At 42.6% G+C, this 19165-nt stretch overlaps 1 protein-coding gene across 5 annotated transcripts in view; it reads right to left on the reverse strand.

The window, feature by feature from the left end:
* The window catches only part of LOC139556909 (dedicator of cytokinesis protein 3-like), a 77775-nt gene extending 65991 nt beyond the window's left edge, over nt 1-11784 (reverse strand). For 2 of the 5 annotated variants that reach the window (XM_071371027.1, XM_071371024.1), the window contains exons 1-4: nt 11071-11784; nt 2654-2737; nt 2446-2486; nt 5-60 (exon numbers count right to left, since the gene is read on the reverse strand). In XM_071371027.1, coding sequence (XP_071227128.1) covers nt 5-60; nt 2446-2486; nt 2654-2737; nt 11071-11107 — 218 coding nt within the window. In that variant the 5' untranslated portion in view covers nt 11108-11784. The remainder of the gene's footprint in view (nt 1-4; nt 61-2445; nt 2487-2653; nt 2738-11070) is intronic. The other 3 variants (XM_071371025.1, XM_071371023.1, XM_071371026.1) reach the window with 2 other exon arrangements.
* Nucleotides 11785-19165: the final 7381 nt, after the last annotated feature.

The raw sequence follows: 19165 nt of genomic DNA on the forward strand, positions 1-19165 counted from the left end.
TCACCCTCTGTTGGTGACTGTGGATTTCTTCAGGTGGACATAGGTGGTTGGGAATATACCCTGATGGATGGAAAGGGCAGAAGTATATTTTTTTTAAATGTAGCAAGGTGCTGCAACTGAAGACCATAGTCCTGTGCTCTACATGCATGTAAACAGTATGTCCCACATGTTGCATGTGTGTGTCCCTGTGTTGTACATGATATGCATTGGTCAACTGTAACGTGGAGCAGTAGTTAGAGGAGCGGAGTTCTTGACAGAGAAAAACTACTGTAGCAACAAGCTACTCTTAGATTGTGGCTATTTTAATACTGCTCCAACTCTCTGACACACACACACACACACACAAACAAACTGAATATGCAGCAGCTCAGCCCCAATTGTCGCTTAGCTGGGAAGGGCATGAGAGACAGAACAGTGCCAACTGCCACCCTTGCAGTTCCTCTCTCTGGCTCTAATCTGCCAGATGTGATGAATTGGGCACAGTGAGCACAGTTAATTGTGGCGGCTCAGGGAGAGTATGAGGGCAAGTGAGGGAGCGTGGGAGGAAGAGTACATAAAAATGGAGGCGTATTGGTGGGGGACTGTAACTAGCTGATGAGAGTAGTGAGAGCAGAATGGGCATTCGCATCCCATAAGACCTCTAGCTATCTGCCAGGATTGTGAGGAGTTTTAGTGTGTCTTTCTGGAACAGTATGTTATCTGACAACTCTAAATCTGACTGACCTTTTATTTCAGCTCGACTCAAAAGAACGATGAGACAGCAGAGGTATTGTCTATCACTGTCATGACATTGAAGAGGAGTAAACCACATACAGATCTGGGACCAGGGCCAGGCTAAGGTATCACAGGTTCTTCACTGGTTTCACAGCTTATTAAGATACTGACTGACTGAGTGAGGCCTCCAGAGTGACACAGTGGTTTGGAGGCGTCACTACAGACCCGGGTTTGATCCCGGGCTGTATCACAACCGGCCGTGATCGGGAGTCCCATAGGGTGGCGCACGATTGGCCCAGCGTCGTCGTCGGGGGGGGGGGGGGGGGGGGCTTTACTTGGCTCATTGTGCTCTAGTGAATCCTTGTTGCGTGCCGAGCGCCTCCAGGCTGACCTCGGTCATCAGGTGAACGATGTTTCCTCCGACACATTAGTGCGGCTGGCTTCCGCGTTAAGCAGGCGGGTGTTAAGAGGCGCAGTTTGGCGGGTCATGTTTCAGAGGACGCATGACTCGACCTTCGCCTCCCGAGCCCGTTTGGGAGTTGCAACGAAGAGACAAAATCAAAATTAGGGAGAAAAAGGGGGTTTTAAATGTTTTTTATAAAAGATACTGAGTGATTGGTATCATGTGTCAGACATTTTGATTTGGAACATGAAGCCGGAGAAACGGGTACAGTTATAAACATGGTTTACTGAACAATTGATTGGATCGGAAGTGGATGCGTCAGTAATATATAATTACCATGTACTGCAGTGCAGAACATATTGATGGCAGCAGCTATAGTGGAACATTGCCTGGAGGTACTGGACCTATGTAGTTCAAATATAGTGTACGTACACATCCAACAAACTTCCACAGGTGCAGGCAGGTACTAATAATACCATAGAAAAAATAAGATGAATATCTGCACACTTAGTAATCGAATCAAAATCGAAAAGAAACCCTGTTTGTCGTTTCGTGATCTATTGTTGTATTTCTGTGCATCTTGGCACAGTATAAAAGCTAGGACACATTTGTTTCTTACTGTACCTTTTGAGACCTTGTGTTAAATGGAGCTCTACCTGGAGGAGAGGTTTGCCAGTTTACATGGAACTGCATGTCAGAACAGCAGCCTGAGCAGGCTCTCTGGAGGGAATGTACGAGCAGGAGACGCCTGATTGTGGGTGGGTGGACGGGTCGGTCTCTCCCTCTCTCTCTACACAAATGGCTTCATGCTTTTATCGGAGATGCAAGCTCCAACGTATTCTCCCATTGCACTCATCTCATTGGAAGCCAGATGACGTAAACTCAGTGCCACATTGTAGGCCTCTGTGTGAGTGGTAAAACACAATTTACCACAGATGATCCATCAGCATGTATGTGTGGGTGTGGAAGGTGAACTGATCAAAGAAATGGTGGAACTCTGATTGTATATGTACCGCTACTCGTCCAATACAACGCCTCCAGACATTCCAAACTGTGCATTGTATTCTCTGCCACACTGAGGGAGGAGAGAAAATATGGTAGATTGCACCTAACACATACTAATTGCGGTGCCCACACATGCTTACATTTCTTAGTGTTGTCATGCTGAGGTTGAGGTTTGCATGAGGAATCACTTTGCTGTGAGTAAATAGCTTCAAACAAACAGTGGCTGATAGCTGTCTGGTCTAACAGGACCACTCTCAATAATAGCGGCAATACAAGTAGTGAATGTAAAGTGTGATTCTAAAAAAAAAGGCTGATATGTTTACCTTGATTGAAGGCTTCTTGGTGGAAAACCCTCTGTACCAGCCTAAAGAGAAACCAAAGATTCATAGTCCCTGTTCAGCTGGTTGATATGTCTACACACACACACACACACACACACGCACAAACCACAAAGTGCTTATTTTAGATGAAGGTAAAGTGAGTATACTATACAATGTTATTCTCTATAAACTGTTATTCAGAAGCTCTTACCTTCACTCTTCTCCAGGATCTGCACAGTCTCTCCTATCTCCAGAACCAGGGCCTGACATACTGAGCCCCGGAAGTTACAAATAACTGAGAGGAGGAGAAAAAAAAAGGGTAAACATGGTTAACTTCATGAAGTTATGTCTGTTTCTGTTTTAGCCAATGTGTTTTTTTTTATTTTTATGATATTGTTTATTCGGTGAATAGAGATTACTCAAAGACTCAAAGCTCTGCTCATCATTACATCCCTTTCCTGTCAACAGAAACAGTCAAGTACCCAGCCTAAGGATGAGATACTCTGTCCTTGGCTTTACCCTTGTGTTACTTTCCACGAGGTGCATCCCTCCCCATCAGTCATGTTTTCAAACAGCATGTGTTTCGGTTTGTTCGCCGAGCTGTTATCACAGCTAAAAAAAAAAATATAAATAAGCTGTTTCCTGGAAACATCTAAACAAGTCCTTGCAAAGGAGCCCCAGCTCAACCAACTGTAAACAGGCTCCCCTCCCTGAAGTGTGTAGGCATTTAAAAAAAGGCAATTGATTCTTAAGCAGTCCTGATTTTAATACAACGTTAAGTCCCCAAATACGCTCCTCCATCATATCTTTGCATACATCTTCAATGCTGAACTGAACTGTGTGCTGTCTGTGTGTTCTCACTGCAGCATAAATTCAACCAATGCCCTTTAAAGTATGCAGAGTACTGCTGGCTGAATCAAATACTGTGACTCAGAGAACACGATTAAGGATGCATTAGCGCCATCTTCAGGGGACCCGTACTATAGAGTACTACCTATAATACCTCTTAATGGCGCATCAGTCGAGTAGCAGAGTCACTTAACAGCAGAACAGAGATGTAATGTCTACAGGCCTCAGTACAAGGCAAACTTGTTTGGCGACGACAGGGCTCCATTCACGATTCCAAAACCCACAAACGGTGGCCCTTGGAGGAGGGTTCTGTGTGAGTCATTATGCTAATGACCCAGTCAGGGGACCCAATGAGCGGGGGGAGGGGAGAAGGGAGAGGCCAGAGCACTTGTTCGGTTTGTGGGAAACGAGCACTTAGTTCCTCTGCGAAGGTAACTATGGCAACAGATCATCTATAAAACTGTAGGGCTTTCTTCACTGTATAACTGCTGCAGGGATCTGGGCATTTTAAAATGGCAAGATGTGTCGCTGCTGCGCACAGGGTCCAAATCACAAGCACAGGGCATAGATCCGATGGAGAGAGAGATGGAGAGATAATCTAAACATATAACCATCTAAGTGACAAGAGAGAAAGACTTGAAGAGGGATCTTCTTGTCACCTTCTCTAACTCTGCTTCAAGTCTATTACCAACCTGGCCTAAACATTCTCTACTTGAAAGTCCTCGTCTTTTAATGTCCCCTACTTCATTTAAGTTGCTTAATTACACTGGAACCATTATGAGACCCTCAGCAGAGTGCCCATGTCAGGACAAGATGGGACTGTTTCACTGGAGATTGTGGTTCTATTTTAACAGGCTCTGTTGACACTGCTCTTTACTTGGATTTGAAATATTCCCTTGCTGAAATCTGGATCCATGTTTTATCTCCAATTACATCACTATTCCCAATATTGTGCCTCAAAAGTAATGCACTATATAGTATCTCCAATTACATCACTATTCCCCATATTGTGCCTCAAAAGTAATGCACTATATAGTATCTCCAATTACACCACTATTCCCCATATTGTGCCTCAAAAGTAATGCACTATATAGGGAATTGGGTGTCATTTGAGATGCAAACCGAGAAACAAAAATCTGCATTACTAAAAAGTATTGAACTCACTTCCTTTTCCATCTATCTATCTATCTATCTATCTATCTATCTATCAATCATAGGCCTACTGGGGTGGTGCCCATCACCACCCCAACAGTACAGTTACTGTACACAGCAATACAGGGAGTGACTGTAACAACAACAGTTGCGTTCAGCCAGAGTTCAGATTCAAACTGAAAATGTTGATGTGTGAGTACATTAGGGTGTGTGATAAATTAGACTTGGCAGAAGCAAGGCATTTTCACAATCTTAAATCAACAACTGGTGTGAGTAAAATAATAACCAACAGTCAACGGTAATGGCCGTGCTCACTCATCGGATAACACAAACCAAGACAAAAATGTACAGTAAAAGTAGCGAAGTGAGAGAGTAATATCTAAATGGGCAAAAGGAAAATGTATGAACTATGTTAGAGTATTAGGTGGCATGAAGTGCCACTGTTGATGATTTGCAACAAACTGATGTTAGTTGATGAGCCTGCTTACGATAGCTATTAAGTCTGAATATGGCATAACTGCGTTAGGAAGATGTTCCTAATTCCTCAACTTTCGAATTCAGATTAATGTTATTTTTTGCAGAGATTCAGCTGAAGCCATTTTTTAAAGGCAACAGCAGTTTCTGTGGGCCCACATAACAATGTACGATGATGGTTGGCAGATGCTGCAGTTTTGTGCTCCCTGCAGTGTGAAAACAGAGGAGAAAAGGGCCACACACACAAACCCACCCAACCACCCACACCAACAGAGAGAAAGAGAGTCTTACTTACACACACCCACACAGAGAAAGAGACTTGCCTACACAGAAGACAGAGATCAAGGTTAAGTCAGTGTTGCTTTGTAAATTAGTAGGCCAATGTTGTGGAGTTACAGGCTCCTATCAGTCATCCTTTGTTAGGTTTGTAAAGTGAACAAGAGAAAACAAGCTCAGTTGAATTGATCCTGGCTTTTTAAAACAGTGTTTACATTGTTCACTTTTATATCACATGGATGTCTACAAAGCCATTTGTATGGTTGTCGCTATCTATTCAACCCAGGTCTTTACAGTGTGTGTCACTCTCTCAGTCTCCAGGCTAAATCAATGCAAATAGCCTCGCTCAAATATGCACAGCACACAAAATTATCATTACTATGCACCAATTTGTATGGTCATCAAAATGCCACAATGTGGAAACAATTTGATCTATAGAACTATTCATCAAAATGAAAATCAAAGTAGTTTCTCTGGCGATAAGATAATGAACTCCAGACTGAAGTCACAGTCATCCAAGAATGATCTATCTATTCTTTCACCACAGACATACACATCACTCATTGTAAATACCGCTTAATTGAACATGGAGGAGGTAGGTTACTGTTCTCTCAGTTCAGTTTTGATTCTGTGTTGATGGAAACATTTAGCGGACAGACAGCACACATGGTCAGGAAAACAAAGCTGAGAGAGAGACAGACATACTGTACTAGATTGTACTGTACTATGCCCCGAAGGGCAGTTTAAAGGGCAGCAAGCATCAAACCCCACCAACAAGAGTAAATGCAACCCTACATCTCTTTTTGGGCCAACTTCACATGAACTGAAGCAAAAGCAATGTATTTACATAGTAATTATGTTAACAGGGACAGCATAACAACAGTACACCGAGGGTGGGCATTGTTTCTGAGGAGGCTTTATGGTACCATAAAGAATGTACAGAAAGGAGTATACTAACAGATGGATGTTAAAGGGACAGTTCACACAAATTTAAAAAATGACATATCCCGTTCAAGTCACGGGACGATATCAGCAACTTTCACGCATGGAATGAATTAATTTATAAGCAACTTAGTTGAGCTTCACAATCAATTATAGATGTTTTCAGATCATTTGGACATGATGCGCGAAAAATGCTAATATTGGTCCCATGACTGGAAACAGTGCCAGGGAAACTTAACCAAAGCATAGATTGCTGTCATACCTTGTCCAATGAAAGCTTGCCGGGTTATGAAACCAATGTGTCATTTTGTAACACGGGTGAACTATCCCTTTAAACTGCGGCATCTTTACTTGCAAGATCATCTAAAACTACAGAGAAATACATGTCTTGAAGGACATCATATTACTGATGTACAATGAGTCTTACCCTTTTTGACCACTGTATGCAGTTCATTCTTAAATCTGTGATTGTTTTACTATTATTTAAGTGCTGTATTGAATAGAAACTTTCTGGATGCTTTTAGAGCCAAACCAAAACATTACTGGTAGGGCTGGTGATCACAGTGAAGCGCATCACAGATTAGTTCCTTTAGTCACAATGCATTACTGGAATGGCTAAGCATGCAGACCCCGGAGGTCCTGCTTCTCTCCTAGATTCAGTAACCCTGTCCCAGATACTCAAATGGCAAAGTAAAAAATGACACAAGAGCTTTTTCTGTTTGGCCCAATGAGTCATGCTGTTCAGCATGACCTGAATGCACACTCACTCAGACACACACCGCATCACTGGGCTGTTCTCAGGTCCTGCTATCCTAAGGACTTCTGCCACGCGAGTGCCCGAGTGCTTTTGTCAGATCTGATTTCAGAACAGCAACCACAGCTGTCTGAGTGAGTATGGCACCCATCTGCAGTGGAGATCACATGACTACTTGATGACCACGTTACCTTTTATTACATTTCGAAAGAGCAAACACTCACGCAAACACACATGAACACATACACAGATGCCAACAGACACACATGCCGCCCACCTACATACATACGCACGCAACACACACACAAATGTTAAAAAATAGGCCATATTGGACTAACGCTGCACTTTCTACTGATGAGAGCAGAAATCCCATTGATTCCAGAAGCGTTTTTACTCAAGTTCTGTTTAACAACCTGCAGCAAAGGAGGTGATGAGTGGTTGTGTCCTCAGCGGGTTAAAACCTGCTTAGGGTACACCAAACTCTGTAATCCCCCTACCAATTGGACATTAGCTGTATGTCCTGCTTTACTTAATTATGGCTGTCCTTTCATACTATTGTCCAAGATGTCATAGCTTCAAATTGCCATGACTTTCTAATTCACAGTTGAAGTCGAAAGTTTACATACACTTAGGTTGGAGTCATTAAAACTCGTTTTTCCAATCACTCCACAAATTTCTTGCTAACAAACTATAGTTTTGGCAAGTCGGTTAGGACATATATGTTGTGCATGACACAAGTAATCTTTCCAACAATTGTTTACAGACAGATAATTTCACTGTATCACCATTCCAGTGGGTCAGAAGTGTACATAAACTAAATTGACTGTGCCTTTAAACAGCTTGGAAAATTCCAGAAAATTGGAGGTGTACCTGTGGATGTATTTCAAGGCTTACCTTCAAACTCAGTGCCTCTTTATTTTGACTTTCCCATGATGTCAAGCAAATCAGCCAAGACCTCAGAATAACAATTGTAGACCTCCACAAGTCTGGTTCATCCTTGGGAGCAATTTCCAAACGCCTGAAGGTACCACGTTCATCTGTACAAACAATAGTACGCAAGTATAAACACCATGCGACCACGCAGCCGTCATACCGCTCAGGAAGGAGACGAGTTCTGTCTCCTAGAGATGAATGTACTTTGGTGCGAAAAGTGCAAATCTTATGAAGATGCTGGAGGAAACAGGTACAAAAGTATCTAAATCCACAGTAAAAGAGTCCTATATCGACATAACCTGAAAAGCCGCTCAGCAAGGAAGAAGCCACTGCTCCAAAACCGCCATAAAAAAAGCCTGACTACGGTTTGCAACTGCACATGGGGACAAAGATCGTACTTTTTGGAGAAATGTCCTCTGGTCTGATGAAACAAAAATAGAACTGTTTGGCCATAATGACCATCGTTATGTTTGGAGGAAAAAGGGGGAGGCTTGCAAGCCGAAGAACACCATCCCAACCGTGAAGCACAGGGATGCAGCATCATGTTGTGGGGTTGCTTTGCTGCAGGAGGGACTGGTGCACTTCACAAAATAGATGGCGTCATGAGAAAGGAATATTATGTGGATATATTGAAGAAACATCTCAAGACATCAGTCAGGAAGTTAAAGCTTGGTCGCAAATGAGTCTTCCAAATGGACAATGACCCCGAGCATACTTGCAAAGTTGTGGCAAAATGGCTTAAGGACAACAAAGTCAAGGTATTGGAGTGGCCATCACAGAGCCCTGACCTCAATCCTATAGCAAATTTGTGAGCAGAACTGAAAAAGCATGTGCGAGCAAGGAGGCCTACAAACCTGACTGTTACACCAGCTCTGTCAGGAGGAATGGGCCAAAATTCACCAAACTTATTGTGGGAAGCATGTGGAAGCCTACCCAAAACATTTGACCCAAGTTAAACAATTTAAAGGCAATGCTACCAAATACTAATTGAGTGCATGTAAACTTCTGACCCACTGGGAATGTGATGAAATAAATAAAAGCTGAAATAAATCATTCTCTCTACTATTATTCTGACATTTCACATTCTTAAAATAAAGTGGTGATCCTAACTGACCTAAAACAGGGATTTTTTACTTGGATTAAATGTCAGGAATTGTGAAAAACTGAGTTTATATGTATTTGGCTAAGGTGTATGTAAATTTCCGACTTCAACTTATTTCTATATTGAGTTGCACTTGAGCCGTTGCATGTGGAGGTGCAAGGGCATGCCAATGTCAGAGCCACATGAGGGGCAGATGTTTCTGAACCAGAGTGAGAAGTGAACACAGTCATGTGTACAGCTATCGCTAAGTTCAATATCACCTCACTACCACCAGATACAACTGTTGGAACTACCTGCAAATCACCTGCTAAGTTTGGGAAGAGGACACATGGGTGAGATACTGTATAGTGCCGAAGACATTCACAGAGACGTACTATGTCCAATAAAAAAAACAAGGAAACAAATGAGGTTTTCTAAAAGGAGACATTCAATTGTCATTATGTAGGTTCTAAATGTTTTCTTTGTTAGCCTGAGCCCATTAAGATAAGATGGGAGGAATGAGGCCCACAGCAGCTTTTAGACAGTATGGTAGAAGTTACCCTTAATACAGATCTAGGATCAGATACCGTACTTCATTTTAAACTGTATCGTAGAAGTTGCCCCTAACACGGATTTGGGAACAGATACAATTGCCCCAATGCTGACCATTAGGTGGATGAAGAAATGTGTCCCAAATGTAATAGTCAGACTCCAAGTTAATACTTCCAATCAAAACTGAAAACTCAATGTCAGTTTGTAGCTTTCAACATGGTACATGGTTTTCACAAGGACAGCTTCAAATATCAAGTATCAAATTTTAGCAGCAGCCCACAAATCTGATGAATATGATGTGGCTTTTGTATACTCTGGCAAAATTCTGAGTAGTAGAGCAAAATGGACACCGCTTGTCTTTTAACAGTGTGCAGTCCTATGCCTCTGGCTGTAGCCTATGTCGGTGTTTTCAATTCGTGGGCCTACGTACAGGGTTTCACATTTTGTTCTAACCACCACTAACACACGTGACTATTAGTTGATTAGCGGAATCAGGTGTGTGCACTGCAATGTTGCGCTTACAAACTTGTGCCACCGGAATTGACAAACCCTGGTCTAAATGCGCTGCTTTCTGCGTTTCAGCACCCTGGACAGCCACACGCTGGCCAGAGGTTGGTTGAAGCATACTTTTCAGCACCACGGACAGCGAAACGAAAAGGATGGCTGGTTAAATCAAAAGGTACAGTACACTGTGTGCTCTCACCAAACTGTTGCTTCTCACCCGTCCTCCACCAATGACAAATCAGTGGCTTCTCTTTGTTGAACACCAATCAATAGTTCTGGAGTCTGGGTATTTGTCGAACCTATACTACAACAAGCAATGCAGTGTGTGTGTTCTGAACGAACTGACTCAACATGACTCTCCAGGAACATTTTGCAGATAGTTCCAATACTCTTGATATAAATTACCATTACCTCTGGGGCTACTAGCACTGTTCACAATGATTCGGCTTGAGCATTATGACATAGTGGTTGGAGATCACAGATGGTAGTAGTAGTAGCGAAGTAGTCGTGGCGCTGTGTTACAAATGCCGACAGGTAAGCATGCGCATACTCAGACTCTAGGCTACACCTGTTGGCATAACGCTATCCCATTGCCCCCTCGTGGTTTCCAGTCGAATGCCTTTTCAGAAAGGCATTGAAGAGCATCAGAACCTAACTGAACACAATTATTGACGCATTTTCAAAACATACAATGTAGCCTAGTATGAATGAATGATAAGCATACTGTAGGACTGGGTTATGGATGGCCCACTGGTGATACAGGCATACAGAGGTAGCATGCCTATATCATCCCACGCAATAACCTATATTTTACCTTTTCTTATTGTCAGGTTATCCTCAGCCATTAAACACAGCTGATAGACTGTGTTTTGTTAAGCTATAGCCTCATTACGGGAATTTAAAACACGAGACATTGTGACTGTTAGATGCGAATACCCTACAGTAACATATAATAACCTGTATGACCAAACATGATATCAAATCCGAAGCTGTGATCGTCACAACGCTTCTTCATAAGAAAATAATCCGTTTTGATTGAGAAAAGTAAATCAAATTGAAAATAATTCATAAAAAAAAGACAAATAGCCAGATAAATACTGAATGGACTCACCAACTCCGATTTTTTCCTCTTCAGTCGGTATCCACATCTTGGGATTTTTGTTATTTTCCCACCTGGAGACCAAGCCTCATTCTGTCGATATCGTGGGAGGATTTGGCTAAATGAAAGCTATAGGAATATCCCCGGCTCTTTATGTATCGAACGGGACTAGGCTACATCTCGTTAGAAATATAGGCTATTATAGGCAACAACATAAAATGGACCACCAATGTCTTCGCCCGCGGTTCCTTTATCTCCCGGTCTGCTCTGCTCGCTGAGTCTCCTAGTCACACAAGATGCAGTCTCTGTGTCCACCTACCTAATACACACGGTAATCTAAATCTCCAAACGCTATTATTGCAGCAGCATCTCGATAGGAACGGGAATGTTTTTTTACGGTTTATTTATGTATTTCCCGGTTAGGCATTAGCCTGTGGTTCATTACCAAGTCGGATTCCCAATGATCAACAACGCCGTGATATCGGGTCCCCGCGATTGGGTTGAGTCAGACGATAATTAACACTCGTGATATTGTCCACCGGTCCAAACTGGTATTGAGGGGCAAGACATTTTCAGAAAACTGCTATATAAATGTAAGATGCGCCATCTTCATGGTCGTCACATGACTCGTTTTGTCAATACGGATGTGTTAAGCATTTACAAATGTACATTTGACTGTTGGAGCGCAACTTCATGGCAATTGCATCCATCACTAATTGCGCTTTCACGGTCATGGGCAGCTACCTAGCTTTCACTGTGCCTTAAAATTGAATCTTCAGCTCCTGGGCTGAACCAAGCTGTCTATGCTATTACATCAGTTACTGGAACCAAGACTGAGATGTGGTAGGCTTTCCTTACAGGGTCTGTCAAAAAATGGCTACAGAACCTCTTTATTGGTCTATATACACACTTAAAAAGGGATCTGCCAATAGAATGTTATTTCAAATCAAATTGGTCACATGGTTAGCAGATGTTATTGCGAGTGTAGCAAACACAGTGCATTAATATCTAACAATTACCTAATACACACAAATCTAAGGAATGGAATAAGAATATATACATATAAATACATGGATGGGCAATGACAGAGCTGCATAGTTGGTATAAAATACAGTATCAAATAACATTTTATTTGTCACACACATGGTTAGCAGATGTTAATGCGAGTGTAGAGAAATGTGTGCTTCTAGTTCCGACAATGCAGTAATATCCAACGCGTAATCTAACCTAACAATTTCACAACAATTACCTTATACACAGAAGTGTAAAGGAATGAATAAGAATATGTACATTAAAACATATATGAATGAGTGATGGTATAGAACGGCATAGGCAAGATGCAGTGGACAATAGAGTACAGTATATACATATGAGATGAGTAATGTAGGGTATGTAAACATTATATGAAGGGGCATTGTTTAAAGTGGCTAGTGATACATTTATTACATACATTTTTCCAGTGGCTGGAGTTGAGTCAGTATGTTGGCAGCTGCCACTCAATGTTAGACTGTTTAACAGTCTGATGGCCTTGAGATAGAAGCTGTTTTTCAGTCTCTCGGTCCCTGCTTTGATGCACCTGTACTGAACTCGCCTTCTGGATGATAGCGGGGTGAACAGGCAGTGGCTCGGGTGGCTGTTGTCCTTGATGATCTTTATGGCCTTCCTGTGACATCGGGTGGTGTAGGGGTCCTGGAGGGCAGCTAGTTTGCCCCCGGTGATGCATTGTGCAGACCTCACTACCCTCTGGAGAGCCTTACGGTTATGGGCGGAGCAGTTGCCGTACCAGGCAGTGATACAGCCCGACAGGATGCTCCGATTGTGCATCTGTAAAAGTTTGTGAGTGTTTTTGGTGACAAGCTGAATTTCTTCAGCCCCCTGAGGTTGAAGAGGCACTGCTGCGCCTTCTTCACGATGCTGTCTGTGTGGTTGGACCATTTCAGTTTGTCCGTGATGTGTACACCGAGGAACTTAAAACTCTCCACCCTCTCCACTACTGCCCCGTCAATGTAGATAGGGGGCTGCTTCCTCTGCTGTTTCCTGAAGTCCACGATCATCTCCTTTGTTTTGTTGACGTTGAGTGTGAGGGTATTTTCCTGACACCACACCCCCTGTAGGCCGTCTCGTTGTTGTTGGTAATCAAGCCTACCACTGTAGTGTCGTCTGCAAACTTGATGATTGAGTTGGAGGCGTGCATGGCCACGCAGTCATGGGTGAACGTCGTTGTCTTGGGTCGCCGGCTGGTATCCGATCCATTGTCCTGGTTGGTGGGCAAAATCAATATCCTTGAGTGGCCCAGCCAGAGCCCGGACTTGAATCCGATCAAACATCTCTGGAGAGCTGAGAATAGCTGAGCAGCAACGCTCCCCCTCCAACCTGACAGTGCTTGAGAGGATCTGCAGCGAAGAATGGGAGAAACTCCTCAAATACAGGTGTGCCAAGCTTGTAGCGTCATACCCAAAAAGACTTGCGGTTGTAATCGCTGCCAAAAGGTGCTTCAACAAAGTAATGAGTAAAAGGGTCTGAAGGTATGTAAATGTTTTTTTCCTTTGTTACTATGGGGTATTGTGTGTAGATTGATAAGGGGAAAAAACTATTTAAATGCATTTTAGAATAAGACTGTAACCTAACAAAATGTGGAAAAAGTCAAAGGGTCTGAATACTTTACAAATGCACTGTATGTGTGAAATTATATGAATTAAAATATTGTACCTGACTTGTTCTGTCTTCTACAACTGCTGTACAATGTAATCATTGTTTCCCTAGATTGCCTCAAACATATTAGTGGGTTCTTGAATCCAGTCAGCTTACAACATTCAGAACGCAGAGGGCTCAAAAAATGTGGCCTGCCTGCCAGTACTGAAACCCATTAAAGTCCTCATGAAAATATATTTCGGGAAAAACAATCTAATATTTTTGCCTTGAAAACCAGCACAGCTACCTGGAGTATAACATCCTACTCCTGCCGCCCTGGGTCAGAGCATGATATGCAGAATGTCATGCTGTACATTGAGAACAAATACATTCCGGATGAAATAACTTTACTGTACATAAATAAAGATTCATAAAATACAATGAACCGATGATTGAGTCTCAGAATGTTTGTTGTGTACAGTCCAGGCCAAAAGTTAAGACACAAAAATAAATGTTCAAAGTCTGCTTCCTCAGTTTGTATGATGGACATTTGCATATACTCCAGAATGTTATGAAGAGTGATCAGATGAATTGCAATTAATTGCAAAGCCCCTCTTTGCCATGCAAATGAACTGAATACCCCCCAAAAACATGTCCACTGCATTTCAGCCCTGCCACAAAAAAACCAGCTGACATCATGTCAGTGATTTTCTCGTTAACACAGGTGTGAGTGTTGACGAGGACAAGGCTGGAGATCCCTCTGTCATGCTGATTGAGTTCGAATAACAGACTGGAAGCTTCGAAAAGGAGGGTGGTGCTTGGAATCATTGTTCTTCCTCTGTCAACCATGCTTACCTGCAAGGAAACACGTGCCATCATCATTGCTTTGCACAAAAAGGGCTTCACAGGCAAGGATATTGCTGCCAGTAAGATTGCACCTAAATCAACCATTTATCAGATCATCAAGAACTTCACGGAGAGCAGTTCAATTGTTGTGAAGAAGGCTTCAGGGCACTCAAGAAAGTCCAGCAAGCGCCAGGACCGTCTCCTAAAGTTGATTCAGCTGCGGGATAGGGGCACCACCAGTACAGAGCTAGCTCAGGAATGGCAGCAGGCAGGTGTGAGTGTATCTGCACGCAGTGAGGCAAAGACTTTTGGAGGATGGCCAGGTGTCAAGAGGGGCAGCAAAGAAGCCACTTCTCTCCAGGAAAAACATCAGGGACAGAATGATATTCTGAAAAAGATTGGACTGCTGAGGACAGGGGTAAAGTCATTTTCTCTGATGAATCCCGTTTCCGATTGTTTGGGGCATCCGGAAAAAAGCTTGTCCGGAGAAGACAAGGTGAGCGCTACCATCAGTCCAGTGTCATGCCAACAGTAAAGCATCCTGAGACCATTCCTGTGTGGGGTTGCTTCTCAGCCAAGGGAGTGGGCTCACTCACAATTTTGCCTAAGAACACAGCCATGAATAAAGAATGGTGCCAACACGTCCTCCGAGAGCAACTTCTCCCAACCATTCAGGAACAGTTTGGTGACGAACAATGCCTTTTCCAGCATGATGGAGCACCTTGCCATAAGGCAAAAGTGATAACTAAGTGGCTCGGGGAACAAAACATCGATATTTTGGGTCCATGGCCAGGAAACTTCCCAGGCCTTAATCCCATTGAGAACTTGTGGTCAATCCTCAAGAGGCAGGTGGACAAACAAAAACCCACAAATTCTGACAAACTCCAAGCATTGATTATGCAAGAATGGGCTGCCATCAGTCAGGATGTGGCCCAGAAGTTAATTGACAGCATGCCAGGGCGGATTGCAGAGGTCTTGAAAAAGAAGGGTCAACACTGTAAATAGACTCTTTGCATCAACTTCATGTAAATTGTCAATAAAAGCCTTTGACACTTATGAAATGCTTGTAATTATACTTCAGTATTCCATAGTAACATCTGACAGAAATATCTTAAGACACTGAAGCAGCAAACTGTGAAAAGTAATACTTGTGCCATTCTCTAAAATTTTGGCCACGACTGTACTTACAGATGAATGTACCTCTGATTAAAGTACCATAGTGACCGCCAGTGAGTTGGATGCTGAGTAGGAGGGAGGGCAGGGTTATGCAGTGCTATGGACTCCATACTGACTCCCATCCGTCCTTCATCTCAAGTGGAACACCATGGGCGGTGTTTTAATCACATACATAAAACTGGATGAATGTGTGTGCTGGTTTAGCACTACAATACAGGTGACCGCTCATAACAATGTGGAAATGGAATGTAAACATCTAGCTCAGGGATCCCCAACTGGCAGCCTGCGGTCCAAATTTGTCCCACGGGAGGTTTTATTTGGCCACCCAAGTTCTGAGCAAAAAAATAAGTATTAAAAAATATATACAGTGGGGAGAACAAGTATTTGATACACTGCCGATTTTGCAGGTTTTCCTACTTACAAAGCATGTAGAGGTCTGTAATTTTTATCATAGGTACACTTCAACTGTGAGAGACGGAATCTAAAACAAAAATCCAGAAAATTACATTGTATGATTTTTAAGTAATTAATTTGCATTTTATTGCATGACATAAGTATTTGAAAACCTACCAACCAGTAAGAATTCCGGCTCTCACAGACCTGTTAGTTTTTCTTTAAGAAGCCCTCCTGTTCTCCACTCATTACCTGTATTAACTGCACCTGTTTGAACTCGTTACCTGTATAAAAGACACCTGTCCACACACTCAATCAAACAGACTCCAACCTCTCCACAATGGCCAAGACCAGAGAGCTGTGTAAGGACATCAGGGATACAATTGTAGACCTGCACAAGGCTGGGATGGGCTACAGGACAATAGGCAAGCAGCTTGGTGAGAAGGCAACAACTGTTGGCACAATTATTAGAAAATGGAAGAAGTTCAAGATGACGGTCAATCACCCTCGGTCTGGGGCTCCATGTAAGATCTCACCTCGTGGGACATCAATGATCATGAGGAAGGTGAGGGATCAGCCCAGAACTACACGGCAGGACCTGGTCAATGACCTGAAGAGAGCTGGGACCACAGTCTCAAAGAAAACCATTAGTAACACACTACGCCGTCATGGATTAAAATCCTGCAGCGCACGCAAGGTCCCCCTGCTCAAGCCAGCGCATGTCCAGGCCCGTCTGAAGTTTGCCAATGACCATCTGGATGATCCAGAGGAGGAATGGGAGAAGGTCATGTGGTCTGATGAGACAAAAATAGAGCTTTTTGGTCTAAACTCCACTCGCCGTGTTTGGAGGAAGAAGAAGGATGAGTACAACCCCAAGAACACCATCCCAACCGTGAAGCATGGAGGTGGAAACATCATTCTTTGGGGATGCTTTTCTGCAAAGGGGACAGGACGACTGCACCATATTGAGGGGAGGATGGATGGGGCCATGTATGGCGAGATCTTGGCCAACAACCTCCTTCCCTCAGTAAGAGCATTGAAGATGGGTCGTGGCTGGGTCTTGCAGCATGACAACGACCCGAAACACACAGCCAGGGCAACTAAGGAGTGGCTCCGTAAGAAGCATCTCAAGGTCCTGGAGTGGCCTAGCCAGTCTCCAGACCTGAACCCAATAGAAAATCTCTGGAGGGAGCTGAAAGTCCGTATTGCCCAGCGACAGCCCCGAAACCTGAAGGATCTGGAGAAGGTCTGTATAGAGGAGTGGGCCAAAATCCCTGCTGCTGTGTGTGCAAACCTGGTCAAGAACTACAGGAAACGTATGATCTCTGTAATTGCAAACAAAGGTTTCTGTACCAAATATTAAGTTCTGCTTTTCTGATGTATCAAATACTTATGTCATGCAATAAAATGCAAATTAATTACTTAAATCATACAATGTGATTTTCTGGATTTTTGTTTTAGATTCCGTCTCTCACAGTTGAGGTCTACCTATGATACAAACTACAGACCACTACATACTTTGTAAGTAGGAAAACCTGCAAAATCGGCAGTGTATCAAATACTTGTTCTCCCCACTGTATCTTCATTGTTGGACATAAAAGATTGTAAAAACACCAGGAAATTAGCACCAAGTGATTTTAATGGAAATCTATTCGTAAGTATTCCAAAGCATAAAAGAGATGTGATCGTAAGCAATGTTTGAAATGATCGTTTTAGTCAAATATATACATATACACACACATATATATATATATATGTTTGCGCTTCTTGCGGTCAGTTTGCAAATGATTTGTAATTATGTTTTGGCCCCCCAACCCTCAGCTAAAGAAAATAAATCAGCCCGTGGCTGAATCTAGTTGATGATCCCTGATCTAGCTTGACATCTGATTCCTATTCCTACCGACAAAAATAAGAACTGATGTCAACACAATGTAATTGTTTAACATTGGTTGGCTAGTGACAGCCAGTGAGAGAAAATAGTATGGTAGAGTAGCAAAGTACATTATGCACCATCTGGGAAAAGCAAACCTGGTATTTTAGAACCTGTAACAGGTGCACAAGAACATTTTAAAATTAAAATAAACCTTAAAACATTTAAAGTATTAAACAAACTATACAGTGTGATTTTCTGGCTCTACTTTCATTGAAGTTGATACAGAAGACATCTAATGAAAGCCTTGACTGAAAGAGGTTTTACAGATGTTATTGTACACGGTAGTTTAATACCGTTTGCCCTAATAAGATTGGCTGAGGGAGTGTTTATCCCTCTGTATACCAGATGCCTGTGAGGACCACTGGTCTATAAGCTGCTATCAGTTGACACCCTCCATTCCAGCAGACAATGGAAGCAAGAGGTGGTGGTAATTGGAACAATGCAGTGCTTCCTCAATCATCTACCTACACACACACTCCAGCTCTCAAATCACACACAAATACAGAGTCCAAATCTCCATCTCCCTGTCATACACTCGTACAAACAAGACATACGCAGATAAAATCTATTCGGACTCCCTCTCTCTTACACACACAAAATTCTCTGCTCAAACATAACATAGACAGACACTATACGGTACTCTATTATGGGCAGACACAGAATCGGTCCTCCGTCTCAAATACTATATTCACACAGACAAGATAGCCTCTGCTTGCAACATCACCCACAGACAGAAAAATAAATGTATTCCTCTTAGACAAGATCCTGCCTGTTTTCAGCATAGCACAGGCATCTCCCATGCACTACTCTAGCATGCTCATACACACACATTTTCAAATCACTTTTTAATCAAAACGAGGTTGTTTTTAGAATGTTATGATCCATTCTATAATTATCTAAGAACATTACATAATCCAATTTAATATATGGTTGCCAATGGTGATGCAACCGCACACTACTGGATTAGCTGATTATACAGCAAATAGCCCATGTCTGTAGACAGAGCATGTAGTCTACAATAAATAGTAATTGAAGTACGAAACAAATGTGTGTGTGTGGTGTATTATACTATACATAAAATTGGCTTATATTGGGTACCACAAATGACAATCTCTAGTACATTTCTGA

The sequence above is a fragment of the Salvelinus alpinus genome, chromosome 28 (assembly GCF_045679555.1).
Source record: "Salvelinus alpinus chromosome 28, SLU_Salpinus.1, whole genome shotgun sequence".
In the NCBI taxonomy this organism is placed as follows: Eukaryota; Metazoa; Chordata; class Actinopteri; order Salmoniformes; family Salmonidae; genus Salvelinus; species Salvelinus alpinus.